This window comes from Sceloporus occidentalis, unplaced genomic scaffold (genome assembly GCF_023333645.1).
Source record: "Sceloporus occidentalis isolate IW3139 unplaced genomic scaffold, rSceOcc1.0.p SCAF_5, whole genome shotgun sequence".
Classification (NCBI taxonomy): domain Eukaryota; kingdom Metazoa; phylum Chordata; class Lepidosauria; order Squamata; family Phrynosomatidae; genus Sceloporus; species Sceloporus occidentalis.
In genome coordinates this window covers 2,544,314-2,559,416 of record NW_028316985.1, presented here as the reverse complement: position 1 = coordinate 2,559,416, position 15,103 = coordinate 2,544,314, and the positions used below count along the sequence as shown (strand labels likewise).

The window sequence follows — 15,103 nt, the reverse complement described above, 5'->3', positions numbered from 1 at the left end:
CAGTCCCTTTGAGGTGCAGGTTGGACCAGAGGCTGGAACGCAGAAAGTGAGGGCTTGGGGGCCTGGCTTGGAGACTGGCATGGTGGGCAAGTCAGCAGACTTTGTTGTGGAGGCCATTGGCACGGAAGTGGGCACACTGGGTAAGCAGGAGAGGGGCTGAGACCCTGGGGGCACTGTAGCTGGGGTGGGGGGCTGGGGACTACCGGAAGAACCCTCCTCTGGAATGGCACCATTGTTTTTTTCCCTTTGATAATTTTTTTAACATATTCATTTCAAGTACATCAAGAGAATAAATCACATGTTACAATAAAATAAAATGAGAAAATATTTTACTTCATTAATCTCATCTAATTTCCCTATTTGTCTATTACAGTTTCCTTTGCTTCCCCACCCCTTCCCCCAATATTACAATTTAAATACATAATCTTTACATCTCCTTCCTATGACTGACCCCGTTCCGATTGATTTCTAATTCTTTTTATGGCGTGGTACAGAGCGCCAGAAAGAGGCGGCTGGGAGCTGCCTCTCTTTCTCCCGTAAGTGTGCCGCAGCAACCAAATTTTGCTATGCTAAAAAAAGCACTAAAACCCGGCTCCTTTTTGCGTCACCGCAAATAGGTGGTGGCGGTGTGAGCATGTCGCTGCTGTGTGGCTCCATCTGGACGCCACACAGCAGTGACGTCATCGTGATGTGCTAGGGTTGCGGGGTTTCTGGAAATGGCACCCCGAGGCAACCCTAGTGCTAAAGGGCCTGTCTGGACCGGGCCTATATTTTCTTATTTCTGAGACACTGCCTTATCCAGTATTTCTTTTTCTAAACCCCTCAGGGTTATATCATACAAATTTTAGACCTTAAATAATAGATACTATTGCTTACTATATTTCTTTCCCATTTCTTCTTATGCACCGAGCACAAAGGATAGGAAGCATTTATCAACATAAGTTTTGCTTAATTTGATATTTTAACAACCTTATATTTCCAGAGCAAACCAAGTTCCTTGTCTTTACTCTACTGACGTAATTTGTTTGGTCTTAATTTTGTAGGTAGGGGCTCTTTAATGTTTAAATGCCTTATTTTTCCCCCCATAGTTGCCCCTTTGCCCATTTTTTAAACATAAAAATTAGTACTTTCTCCTTTATTTTGATCTGAGTTCTGTTTTGTTGATAACAGGTCCATTTCCATCATGTCATATAGTTTTACAAATCTTTCTTCTATTCCCTATGGGATTGGAATGTACAATTTAAAAATGACAAGATATACACATATTAAAACAATCTATATTTTAAAGTCATCATTTAAATTCACAATTTAAAATCATCTGGGAATTTTCACTGAGGACAAGAAAGTTTGCAAAATAAGTTTTGAATTTGCAAATGTTGGGAAGGACACAGATGAAAATGGGGGTATCTGGATATACAGTCGCCCCTTCTTTCTTGCGGATTTGAGGTCCGTGGTCTTCAATATTCATGGAGAGGCAACCTCCATAATTTTCAATGGAGTGCCCCACATGCGCCCCATTCAAGCCTTGTATATTGGCGAGTCTCCGTTTTTGCAGGGGTCCGGAACAGATCCCCCATGAAAACGGAGAGCCGATTGTATTTTGGGGCTTTTGTGGGGGAGCATGTGCCTGTGGGGGGTTGAGAAGGGAAATTGGTCCATTGACCCCCATGCAGTTGTCCATCCCTGTGCTAGTCCATTAGGATACCACATTTTCCTCCCAGGTCTAACTTGGCTTGACTGTTTTTGCCATAAAACAGTCAGATGCTTGGCTGAAACGGCTTGTCCTTCCTTCTCTTGCCTCAGGCTTCTCCATCGAGGGCCCCTCTCAGGCCAAAATCGAATGCGATGACAAGGGGGATGGCTCCTGCGATGTGCGCTACTGGCCCACGGAGCCAGGAGAGTATGCCGTGCATGTGATTTGTGATGACGAGGACATCAAGGACAGTCCGTTCATCGCCCACATCCTGCCTGCCACCAATGAATACTTCCCGGAGAAGGTAGGACACCTCCATTTGGCCAAGTGGATTTTGACCACCCTTGATGGAAACCTCCGGTAACAATCTGTCACGCAACCTTGGCCTGAGCAATACCAAATTTCTCTGCTCTGTTCTTGTAGGGCAGGGTTGGGCAAAGCGTAGTGCCTGGGCCATATTTTGGGAGCCTCTGAAGCCCATCCCACCAGTTCCCCAAAGCCATCAACTCCCATTTGGAAAAACTGGCATTTTTGTGATTTCATTTTATGAAAATAAAGCGCGCACACACACACACACACACACACACACACACACACACACACACACATATATATATATATATAAAGCTGGCATGATTTTTGGACAGTTTTTGCCTCTGAAGCATGAAGGTAGCCCCCTAAACATATGAAAATAAAATGAAATAAAACAAAATAAAACAGAAAAACAGAAACCTATACTATCTGAACACATCAGTTTTCCTCTTCAGTGTCTGTCAAAATGCTAACATCAAGTGAAGTGACATCACTTCCTCTTGCCATTTTGAGAAGGACTGAAGAGGGAAAGAGGGGTATTTGGCGATATGCACCTGAAACTGTATGTATGGTGCCCCAGAAAAGTGCCTGTCAAACTTCAGTTTCTTGACTGGCTATTGGTTGGGAGTGTTTGCTTGTGTATTCCTGCATGGCAGAGAGTTGAACTTGATGACCTTTGTGTCCCTTTCAGCTATAAAGATTAAGTGATTCTTCCTCTGTGCCTTTCCCAGGTCAAAGCCTTTGGACCTGGCCTGGAACCTGTCGGCTGCATTGTGAACAAGCCAGCCGAATTCACCATTGATGCCAGAGGAGCAGGGAAGGCAGAACTCAAGATATATGCCCAGGTAGCTATTAGGAAATACTCTGATGCATCCATTACTCCTCTTCTCCCCTGGCTTGTTTTACGCAATAACCTTTCTTGTAGAACAGTGCCCGAAGTTGCTTCCGTTTCTGCCTTTCTTTATGCCTGCTTACTTCTTGGCTTCCATTCCTTGTTCACCTTAGAGCAGTGGTTCCAAACCACTGGTTCTCCAGATGTTTTGGATTTCTGCTCTCATAATTCCTGCTTATTGGGCAAGTTGGCTGGGGCTCCTGGAAGCTGAAGTTCAAAACAAATGGAAGACCAAAGATTGGGAACCACTGCCTTAGAGGATGACCAGTAGAAAGGGACCTTCTGAAACCAGAGACCTTTTTCTCTGAATGGTTTTCTTTTGCAGGATGCGGAAGGCGTCCCCATCAACATCAAGATCAAGAACAATGGGGATGGCACCTTCTCCTGTGTCTATGTTCCCACCAAGGCCATCAAACACACCATCATCATCAGCTGGGGAGGTGTCAACATCCCCAAGAGCCCCTTCCGAGTGAGTATGCTGTTCTTCATGTTGTATGCCTTCAAGTTGTTTCTGACTTATGGTGACCCTAAGGCAAATCTATCTTGAGATTTTCTTGGCATGTTCCTTCAGAGGGGGTTTGCCATTACTATCCTCAGGCTGAGAGAGTGTGACTTGCTCATGGTCACCCAGCAGGTTTACATGGCTGTGCGGGGATTTGAACCCTGGTCTTCAGAGTCATAGTTCAGTGCTCAAACCAATGAACCATGTTGGCTCTACAAAATGAGTAGGTTGAGAAGTAGGTTGATTCTCTCAGCTTTCTGTCTTCTGGTTGAAGTGGGGAAGTGGAAAGGTGGCATAGCCTTGTGACAATATATGACCCCAAGCCTCCCCTCAACACATTGCATTTATACAGTTGCCCCTCCGTTTTAGTGGAAGATCTGTTCCAGACCACCACCCCACAAAAACAGAAAATTGCCAGTATTCCAGCCCCATTGGCTTGAATAGCGGCACACACCCCATTTTGTCCCCCTCCATTTGCTGCCTGTGACCGAGCGAGGGACACAGACCCCAAGGCAGCAAAAATGGAGGGGCAACTCCACAACTAGTTGAAATTGCAGTCTTTGGCTAGGAAAGGTCATAATTTACAGTTGGCTATCTGTGAACACAGATTCTTTATCCATGGATTCAACTATCCACGACTTGAAAATATTCAAAAAATATAAATTCCAGAAAGCAAATCTTGGTCTTGCCATTTTATTTAAGGACACAATTTTACTATGCCATTTTATTTAATGGGATTTGAAAATCCACAAATTTTGGTAACCATGGGGGGTCATGGATCCAGTACCCAACAGATACCAAGGGCCCCACTGTACTAGGAAAGTTAGAACGGACCTGCCTTTTTTGGAGGAGAAATCATATTGAGCTTTGCATGCAATGCTGTGATGGATTCTGTAGATCTACTTCACTGCTGGGTTCTTGTCCTCTCCCTCTTGTCTCAGTGGGGAGATTCACATCACTCGCTATCCCCCTAAATAAGTGGTTCTCAAATGTTGGCCCTACGGGTGTTTTGAACTTCAACTTCCAGAAGCCCTACCCAGCTGGACCAACAGTCAGGAATTCTGGGAGCTGAAGTCCAAAACATCTGGAGGAACAAAGGTTGGGAACCACTGCCTTAAATGATCTCCTACCTTTTTCCTTCCAATAGGTAATGGTGGGTGAAGGGAGCCATCCAGACAAAGTCAAGGTGTATGGTCCTGGTGTGGAGAAGACGGGGCTGAAAGCCAATGAGCCTACTTATTTCACGGTGGATTGTAGCGAGGCAGGACAAGGTGTGTGGGGTTGTGTATATACCTGTGTGCTCATAAGTGGGGTGTAAGCAGTGTGTGTTTGTGATTTTTAGTCTGGCTGGGGGTGTAAAACTACCAATCCCAGTATTCCATAGGACAACGCTACAGCACTTAAAGTGGTGTCAGACTGCCTTACTTCTACAGTGTAGATGCACCCTGGGTGTGTAATTCTATCTTGTATTATTATCTATTGTTTTAGATGTATTTTGTAGAATGCACGCCATTCGATTTTATTGTCTGTATGTACAGCGCTGTGTAAATAAAGTATAATAATAATAATAATAGCTAAAACAATATAGGATTAAATAATGCATCCAACAGAAACATGGCTTTTAAAGCATCAATTTAAGCTTCTGTTACTTCTGAAGAAACAACAGTTTATGTAACACACATGTATAGATACAAGAACAGAATCCATTGGGTCCTGCCAGAGGCGTACAATCTATATTGTGAATACATATACACAACAAGAGAAAGAAGGAATAATAAAATGACAGTGTACAATACAGTTATAAAACAAGTTGTCTAAGTAAAATACAAAAAATACAGTACAGTATAAAACTAATAAATGCATGTAATCAAATATACATACATACAAACAAATATACAAAGCAACATTAAAGTTCCAAATACTTTAGAAAACAAGAACGTTTATAAATTCAGATTTAAAAATAGGAGGGGAAAGCTTATCACTTATTGTTTGGTATCCATCTGTTCTTGCCTGGGTTTCCTAAGGCACTGAATGGGGTGGTGAAGCCTCCAGGGGTTAACATTTGTGGAGAGGTGACTGACTGTCATGGACCTTCAGCAAGGTAGTGGAGTGGAGCTTAAAGTACTCTTATGTAGAATTGGGTCCCTTTGCTACTCAGTTCCAACAACCCTTGCCCCGTGTGTAGAGCAGAATCAATCCTTCCCACCTCTGGAGTATCCCACTCATTGGGCACTGTCATGTCTACCTTTCAGGGGATGTGAGCATTGGCATCAAGTGTGCACCAGGCGTGGTAGGGCCAGTGGAGGCTGACATTGATTTCGACATCATCAAGAACGACAACGACACTTTCACAGTGAAATACACTCCACCTGGCCCTGGACGGTACACCATCATGGTGCTCTTTGCCAACCAGGTATGTGGGAAGATGTGACTGGTCCAGCATCAAATGTGAGGTGATGGGGAGAAAGGGGAGCAATTTCTTTGTGGGTTACTAATGTTGAGTGTTGGAGACCAGAGCTTGGAAATGCTACCTTTTTGGTCTACAGCTCACAGACTTCTCTAGCCAACATGAACAACATGACAGGTTCCCCCTAAAGTAGGAAATCCTCATCCAGAAAATTTAACTTATCCAAGCTCTGCTGGAAATACAGACTCTTTTCTTCAACAAAGACCTTTGAGATGAGAATCCTTTCCTCAACACATGAGTAACCTTAAGCCCTCACACTTCTCATGTAAACCAGTGGGAGTGGGAGGCTTCCATGTCAGTGGGGCAGTGAATCCATTCTACATTTTAGTCCAGATTTTAAAAGAGCTATCGGAGATACTGACCACTAAATCTGATCAGGTGCAGAACCTGGATATGATTGATTGATTGATTAAATTTATATCTCACCTTTCTCCCAAGGTGGAATTCAAAGCAGATAGTTCCCTTTAAAGTTCATACTAAAAACTAGAGAGGATTTCCTGTCCTCTCCCAGATGGGGAGGCCATTGACAGGGGATTAAGCACTAGAAATAGTGCTTGGAGATAGAGGATGTCCTCTCTTGTTCCTCCAGCTGCAGACCAAAGAATGGGGATTTGCCTTGCAAGAGTGAGAGGTGACCAACAGGGCCACACTCACTCATTTTTTCCTCTCCTTTGCCTCCTCAGGAGATCCCCATCAGCCCTTTCCACATCAAGGTGGATCCTTCTCACGATGCCAGCAAAGTAAAGGCTGAGGGGCCAGGACTCAACCGGACAGGTGAGTGGAGACAAACCAAAAAAAGAGAGAGGAAATGATGGGAAATAGGCCACCAAAAATACTGGGTTGGTTTTTTTGGATTCAGTAAGAGACAACTCAGAGAGAAGTGGAAGTCCATGGACTTCCTTCACACAAGGTCTCTCTCTACAGATCCAAACACTCAGTGTCTTAGAGAGACCCAAAATCTGGGAGGTAGAAGGGTCAGCAGGATATTCAACCTACTTCATAGTGTTAGGAAGATGTATCTTCCACGGGTGGATGAATGCCCCCTTGAAAGGGTAATGCTATAAAACCAGAGAGCTCAGAGGCTCTGCTTCACTGTGATCTTTTCCTTGCCAGGTGTGGAAGTTGGCAAGCCCACCCATTTCACTGTCTTCACCAAGGGGGCTGGCAAAGCCAAGCTGGACGTCCACTTTGCTGGAGCAACCAAGGGTGAGGTTGTGCGTGACTTTGAGATCATTGACAACCATGACTACTCATACACCGTCAAGTACACGGCTGTGCAACAGGTGAGATGGAGAAGAAGCACAACACCATACCATTGAGTCTGACGCTTGGCTCATATGGCTGAGTACTATCAACTCTGCCTTGCCTTTACCAGGTTTCAGGCAGGGGTCCTTTCCTAGCCCCACTTGAAACTCCCTTGTATTCCCTGGTGGTCTTTCATCCAAGCACTTACCAGATTTAATTCTGTTAAGTCAGATGAGATTGAGTAGTAATACACTGTGTTACTATTCTTTCTGTTCACCAAACTCCCTTGCTAGTTATCCAACAGATTCTCCCAAGTTTAAGGCTTCATTTAGTTAAAAGCTTCCTCAACTTGCACATTTAGTTAAACGCTTCCTCAACTGCTCATTTAGTTAAAAGCTTCCTCAATATATATTCCCTGCCCCTTCGACCAGGAAAAAAACCAACCCACTGGCTCAGAATGGCTTGCATGGATCACTTGGGACAAATCTAACCATCTTTGTTTCCCATAGGATCCATATTGTGTGTCAGGAAAGGGACATGCTTAATGCGCTTTATGTGTCTGATATTGATCTGTTTTCTCCTCATGCAAACTAGGGTAATATGGCCGTGACAGTGACGTATGGAGGTGACCCCATTCCGAAGAGTCCCTTCCCTGTGAATGTGGCTCCACCACTTGACCTCAGCAAGGTCAAAGTGCAAGGACTCAACAACAGTAAGTGAAGTCAAGGGCTATGGAGGGATAGGGGTATGAGCAGGGTTTGTAAATGCTCACTCCTAGATGTGCCAATGATCAATTTGGCTGCCGTGTTTTGAGCTACCCAAGTTTCTGAACTTGGTACTAAGGTAGCCCAATGCACATTTCAGAAGTCCAGCCTTGACTTTACCAGTGCATGCATGACCATCTTTAGATCTTCCAGTGTTAAATGGTGGCTGTTCACAAAGGTTTCTGCATGACTGGCTATGCCTACCTCATCCACTTTCCATTTTTCCTGCAGAGGTGGATGTGGGTCGCGATCAAGAATTTACCATCAACACCAAGGGTGCAGGGGGTCAAGGGCAGGTGGATGTGAAGATCAGCTCTCCCTCCCGCCGCCCCATCCCCTGCAAAGTGGAGACGGGCACTAGCAATGACCTCCACTCCGTGAAGTACATGCCACCTGAGGAGGGACCCTACAAAGTGGACATCACTTATGATGGGCACCCTGTTCCGGGCAGCCCCTTCACGGTTGACGCCGTCATGCCTCCAGACCCATCCAAGGTAAGCAGCTAGCACAGTAGGTTGATGTGAAGGTCAAAGTTGCTTCCTTTGGTTTATTCTGCACTGCAGAACGAATGCAGTTTAACACCGCTTTAACTGCCATGGCTCCATCCCTGGTATCTAAAGTTAGGTCTGAGAACCTGGAAAGCCTCTGTAAGTTGGAAGAGTTGGAATTAAACTAGACAGACCAAGGGTCAGTCTCACAACTGAGCAAACGCTTATACCAGGCTTCAGTAGTGAAAACTCAGAAAACCTTTATTCAGTAACTAGAGCTCCAGAGACTGTCATTGTCAGAACTAAACAACACGCATTGACAAAGCATAATTAGGCAGGCTAAAATCCCATTTGTCATTTACATAAAATATTATTTCTTTCACTTGTTCCCAAAATGTCCCTTTCTAAAATAATACTTTATTTTAAAGAAACTTCATATCTGATACATTATTATGATTCAAGAGTCTTACTACATGTGTTTACCACAAAAAATACCTCCAACTCCTGAAATTAAAATACTTATTATGACCATTAATTTTCAAGTGAACAAATCTCTTCAGTCCTGTTCTACTATGACTTCCTATGAATTCTCTGAATTGTGTGTCTTATATCTTACAATCATGACCTTCTTCAAATTGTCAGCTCTTTTTCCTGGATTCAGTGTTTGTTCGCTCATGATACTATTTTAGAGATGCCTAAACCAAAATGTACAATTTTGGTATCGTCATGCAGAATACATGTCCTTTCTTCCACCCCCTATTAATGGGTTTCCCAGGAAAATGACCTTGGAGCTGTTCGAGAAAGATTCGCTCCCTCTTCCTCTGCTCTTCAGTGCTAAAAGAATGCAACAACTGTTGACCTATTTACACCCCACTGTACGCCTCATCATTGGCCACAATCCAAAATAGCACATTAACACCAGTAAACAGCAAGCAAGCAATATAGGGCAGGCAAGCATTATAACGCAACTCCTGACAGTCAGCCTTGAGATAAAGCAGGTTTCTCTTGACTGTGGAAAGTGGCAAGAGTGAGAATGTTGACTTGGCTGTGGATGATAGGGATTGTGCCCCAGATCATCAGGAGGGCAGCCAGATTGGGGGAGGATGATGTGCATGAACCCATCTGCTAGGGGGATCTGTTAGTGTGAGTCATTCCTACAGAGATCCAGCTGGGAACTAGATCCACTTCCATCTTCCTTGACATCTTCCTTCCATCAATTCTGCTTTCCTTCTAGGTCTGTGCCTATGGTCCAGGACTGAAGGGAGGCTTTGTGGGCAAGCCTGCACCTTTCACCATTGACACCAAAGGGGCTGGCACTGGTGGCCTAGGTTTGACTGTGGAGGGACCCTGTGAAGCCAAGATCGAGTGCCAGGACAATGGAGATGGCTCATGCTCCGTCTCCTACCTGCCCACTGAGCCCGGGGAGTACGCCATCAACATCCTCTTTGCTGAAGCTCACATCCCTGGTTCCCCCTTCAAGGCAGACATCAAGCCTGTCTTTGACCCTTCCAAGGTGACAGCCAGTGGACCTGGGCTGGAGCACGGCAAGGTGGGCGAGGTGGCCACTTTCATGGTGGACTGCTCCAAAGCGGGTGACGCCGAGCTCACCATTGAGATCATCTCGGATTCGGGGGTCAAGGCCGAGGTGCTCATCCAGAACAATAGTGATGGGACCTACAGCATCACCTACATCCCCTCCTTCCCCGGCACCTATACCATCACCATTAAATATGGAGGACACGCCGTGCCCAAGTTCCCTGCACGGGTCAACGTGGATCCGGCCGTGGACACCAGCAATGTCAAGGTCTTTGGACCTGGAGTAGAACCACGGGGTATGTTCTGGAGATCTTCTGGTCTGTTTTCTTGCCTTCCTGTGGTGGGATTTTAGATGATAATCATGTGGTCCTACACATTTTCTTGGATTCCAACTTCAGACTTCCTCATTATTGGCTGCCCTGGCTAAGACTGCTGAGTGTTACAGTCCAATGACAAATGGAGGAACATGTGATTCTCATGCCTGAATTATAAAGGGATGAGAGACAGAGAGAGTATAAATTGGAAATGGAGAATGGTTCCCTTCTATTTATCTCTGTGTAGATCCAAGATATTGGATACAAAAGATATTTAGTTTGAATAACAATCTTGAGAGACATCTTTGTTTTGAACAACCTGGCAGACTCTAGCCTTGTTTGCATGGGTCAAAGGCCCATTTACCCCATTTGGACAATACACATCCCAAACCATGTTTTTGGTTCAGGCAGATCGGACCATGTCAGGCAAGTTCTGAACTACAACTGGGAGATTACAGCCTTATAATGCATTTTAAAGGCCCTATCTGTTGCTCTGAATCTTCCAGGAAGATCTGGAGCTCTCCATTTCCATGGCATGGCAACTGTCTACATGGGCCACCCAGTACATCAGTTCCTGCTGAGAGTTGCCCATTCTGAGGTCAGAACAAGGTGGTCAAGGATGCGGCCATTGCAGGGTGCCTTATTTTGACCTCAGAAGTGAGTGACCTGTAATGGGCCAGATGCACTAGGCAGTACAGCGGACTGCCCCTAGAGCAGTGATTCCCAAACTTTGGTCTTCCAGATGTTTTTCACGTCAGCTCCCAGAATTCCTGTTGGTCAAGCTGGCTGGGGCTTCTGGGAGTGGAAATCCAAAACAACTGGAAGACCAAAGTTTGGGAATCACTGCACCTAGAGTCTCCTGACCAGTGCAGACAGCGTTTCTGACAGTGTGTTGGTTGTGCATCCAGCTTGCTCATCATAAATGGTTGGTAGTGGTCTTATATCCAGCTTTTCCTGTAATTCTAGGTGGCTGTGCTAACCATCTGTGCTCCCCAATGTCTCCCCAGGTGTTCTGCGTGAGGTCACCACTGAGTTCACAGTGGATGCTCGCTCTCTGACCAAGACGGGTGGCAACCACATCAAGGTGCGTGTCATCAATCCCTCGGGCGCCAAGACGGACACATACATCACTGACAACGGGGACGGCACCTACCGTGTCCAGTACACACCCTTTGAGGACGGTAAGACTCTTGTGACTGTGTGCTACTTCCATCCTTCTCTCCCTTGTAGCTTTCTCTCCTTCCCTGTGGTCAACGTTAACCAAAGGTCTCACTGAAGGACCTAGAGATTTCTAGAAAGAACACTCCACTAGGCATTTGTAGCTCCTCCAGCGCAATTCTATGGTCAATGCTTGGCAGACGTTGACCATAAAGTTGCACAGGAGGACCTAGAGATTCCTAGAGAGGTGTTCTCTCAGGTAAAAACATAGTGTTTTTGTTATTTGTGGTTTTTCCACATTCACGGGGGTTCCTGTGCCCCTAACCCCGTTGAATGTGGAGGGACCGGACAAGTTTACAAGCAATAAATAAGTGACTAAAACCCAACTTCTTTGTGTCCTAGGCGTGCATCTGGTGGAAGTGACGTACGATGATGTGCCTGTGCCCAAGAGCCCCTTCCGGGTGGGTGTCACAGAAGGGTGCGACCCCAGCCGCGTCCGTGCTTATGGCCCAGGACTCGAGGGAGGGCTGGTGAACAAATCGAACCGCTTCACTGTGGAAACCAGGTAGCCCACCTCTTCTTTCTCCTAGGCCTAAACTAGACTCAGGGACAGCAATTCAGATAAGACTTTCAGTTGCTCCAGCAGCCAGTTTTGAGCTCCTGGATACTGACAGAAGACACAAATAATCTGGTTATGTGCTGATAAGAGAAGTTTAGCATTTTTACATTAAAACAAGCTACATGCTCTCAAAAAAATAGGAATGCCACTACATTTGATTGTCCTGATGCATAACCTGTACTCAGGACAAGAGACGACTGTCAGAACTGAATACAGAGAAACAAAATGGTTTCCAGTTGGCAAAGGGGTCAGACAAGGCTGCAGTCAATCACCCTATTTGTTCAACCTGTATTCACAAAATATTGTAGGCAGAGCAGGTTTGGACTCAGAGTTAGGAAGAATAAAGATAGGAAAAAGGAACATTAACAATGCAAGACACAGCATGTAGGAAGAAAGTTAATTCATTTGAGATGTGGTGCTAGAGAAGACAGCTGAGGATAACATGGATGGCCAAGAAGACAAACAAATGGCTCCTTAACAGATCAAGCCTGAACTTTCCCTGAAAGCCAAGATGGTTAAATTGAAGCTGTTATACTTTGGCTACATCACGAGAAAAAATGAATCGACAGAAAAGGCAATGATGCTAGGAAAGGTGGAAGGAAATAGAAAAGGCGAAAGAGAGCATGCAGATGGTTAGACTCAATCAGAGATATGATGGCCATGAGTTTGCAGGACCTAAGCAGAACAGTGGAGGACAGAATCTTGGAGACGTCTCATCCACAGGGTCACCATGAGTCTAGGTCAACTCAAGGGCGGTTAACAATAGCAACAACAAACATATTCCTTAGACACCTCGTTTTAGTATGATAATGTGTGGTTTTCTTAAATTATTGCACTTCTGAATGGCATGGATGCTGCGAGTTTTTGGCTCCTGCAGTAAATGACAGGGTAAGGGCTGTCTTTGAAAATGACATTTTGGGGTTTCTTTATCCACAGGGGAGCAGGGACTGGTGGTCTTGGCCTGGCGATCGAAGGACCATCTGAAGCCAAAATGTCATGCAAGGATAACAAAGATGGCAGCTGCAGTGTGGAGTACATCCCTTTCACGCCCGGAGACTATGACGTCAATATCACCTTTGGGGGACGCCCCATCCCTGGTAGGTGGAGAAGCTGGCCCGAGTTCTGCCTGTGCCAAGAGAAGAAGGTGGCAAAGTTTTATCAGGTCTTTGGATCTGTAGAGAATTTTGTCCAGCAGTTATTCCTGTACTTAGTGCCATATTTGGATTCCCCCCCCCCCCCCATCTCTGCTGTGTAGTAGTGGAAGGGGAGCTAGATCTTCCCATTCAGAGCTCTGGATTGTATGAAGAAGAACTGGGATGTCATGTCTGATCTCAGAAGCTGGAAGTGTTCCTTTTTTGAACAATTGTCCCCAGAATCCCCAAGCCAGCATTTGGGGATTCTGGGAGCATTTTTCCCAAAAAAGGGAAACATTTCCATGCTTCAGTGGCAATCAAGCAACAAAGAGGTGCATGCAGCCCAATCCAGAGAAGTCTTGGATATCTCATAGGCAGGGACACTAACACAGCCATCTTTTCTTCTGCTTCAGGGAGCCCTTTCCGCGTTCCTGTCAAGGATGTGGTGGATCCCAGCAAGGTCAAGTGTTCAGGCCCCGGATTGGGGGCCGGTGTAAGAGCCCGCGTCCCCCAGACCTTCACTGTGGACTGCAGCAAGGCTGGCTTGGCCCCCCTGGAGGTGAAGGTCTTGGGACCCACAGGTATAAATCTCTGGAGAGTGGGGAAGGCAAACACCTCCGTTGTGGATTCTTGATTACTTTTTTTTGGTTATTCTGGGACTTCATGAGACAGGGACCCATTATCACAGTTCTTTATTTAAAGAAGCCACAAGGTTGTGAGGTCAATCCTGCAGAGCTTCAGGGTCCACTCAGCCTTCCATCCTTTCATAGGTTGCTAAAATGAGTAGCCAGCTTGTTGGGGTTAATTGGTTTACAGATTGTAAACCACTTAAGGAGTGCTTAAGTGCACTGATAAGCGGTATGGAAATGTACTTGCTATTGCTATTGCTGTTTATCTTATGGGAAGTTCATGGTAGCTTAGAAATTCCTGGGTTCATTCCAGCTCTGCGTATTTGCAGACAAAATTTTATTTATTTATTGGGCCAATTGGAATGATAATAGCAGATTAAAATGCTTAGGTTTTGGAACCAGGCTGATTATTAATATTAAGACAGATAACCTATGATTAGGATTTGTCTCATCTTTATAAATGCACTGAATTTCCAAACTTGTGGTGTTTTGAATCCAATCTTAAATTTTCAGTGTATGGTGGGACCTCAGTATCCCCTGGGATTTGGTTCCAGGATCCCCCATCCATTCTGATGGTCTTGAGCTTGTGCCCTTTGCTTCTGCTGACTTTGGGTCCCTTCGTTTGGGATCTGGTAAATTTTGGTCCATTTGGTTTGATTCTGATGAATTTGGGCCCCTTCCTTTTGGTTCTAGTAGCTTTCGGTCCATTTGCTTTGGTTCTGATGGCTTTTGTTTCTGATGATTTTGGGTCACTTCTTTTTGTTTCTGGTGACTTTGGGTCCCTTCCTTTTGATTCTGATAAGTTTTATTGCACTCCCTTTGTTTCTGATGACTTTGGTTCTTTTTCTTTGGAGTCTGATGACTTTTGGTCCATTCGCTTTGGTTCTGATAACTTTGAGCCCCTTCCTTTGTGTTCTCATGCCTTTTGGTTCCTTCATTCCCACTTGCCTAGGGGTTGCTGAGCCAGTGGAGGTCCGCGATAATGGTGACGGCACTCACATGGTGAACTACACACCAGCCACGGACGGGCCGTACACTGTCTCCGTCAAGTACGCCGGGCAAGAAGTGCCCCGCAGGTGAGAAAACTGAGGATGGCCATGATTTTGGGCAATGTGGGATGAGCACGGTGGGCAGATCTCTCCTTTTTGTAATTTTGGACTGTGAGTCTCTCAGGAAGTTGGAACAGAGCTGGATTGTGCTAAAAAGAGGGGCTTACTCCTCCCCTTGATGGCAACTGTGCCTTTGTTCAGCTGTGCCTGTCTGTCTTGCATGCCTGCCCCTCACGCGCCCCACTGAGACTGAAGAGAAGTATGCGCCTGGCAGATGTCTGGCCCGCCAGGAATCTGGGCAG

General features: G+C 45.5%; 2 protein-coding genes across 5 annotated transcripts in view; both read left to right on the top strand.

Annotated features, from left to right (window-relative positions):
- LOC149311551 (protein SPMIP1-like) overlaps positions 1–15,103 on the top strand; it is a 72,309-nt gene that overhangs the window by 11,931 nt on the left and 45,275 nt on the right. The gene's annotated exons all lie outside the window — the stretch shown is intronic.
- The window catches only part of LOC149311553 (filamin-C), an 88,646-nt gene that overhangs the window by 42,971 nt on the left and 30,572 nt on the right, over positions 1–15,103 (top strand). For all 4 annotated transcript variants that reach the window (XM_089527363.1, XM_089527362.1, XM_089527361.1 and 1 more), the window contains 16 exons: positions 4–140; positions 1,804–1,997; positions 2,737–2,850; positions 3,223–3,366; positions 4,547–4,670; positions 5,652–5,812; positions 6,550–6,640; positions 6,980–7,149; positions 7,706–7,823; positions 8,107–8,369; positions 9,598–10,195; positions 11,221–11,394; positions 11,774–11,936; positions 12,927–13,087; positions 13,537–13,704; positions 14,705–14,828. In XM_089527363.1, the coding sequence (XP_089383489.1) occupies positions 4–140; positions 1,804–1,997; positions 2,737–2,850; positions 3,223–3,366; positions 4,547–4,670; positions 5,652–5,812; positions 6,550–6,640; positions 6,980–7,149; positions 7,706–7,823; positions 8,107–8,369; positions 9,598–10,195; positions 11,221–11,394; positions 11,774–11,936; positions 12,927–13,087; positions 13,537–13,704; positions 14,705–14,828 (2,904 nt within the window). The remainder of the gene's footprint in view (positions 1–3; positions 141–1,803; positions 1,998–2,736; positions 2,851–3,222; positions 3,367–4,546; positions 4,671–5,651; positions 5,813–6,549; positions 6,641–6,979; positions 7,150–7,705; positions 7,824–8,106; positions 8,370–9,597; positions 10,196–11,220; positions 11,395–11,773; positions 11,937–12,926; positions 13,088–13,536; positions 13,705–14,704; positions 14,829–15,103) is intronic.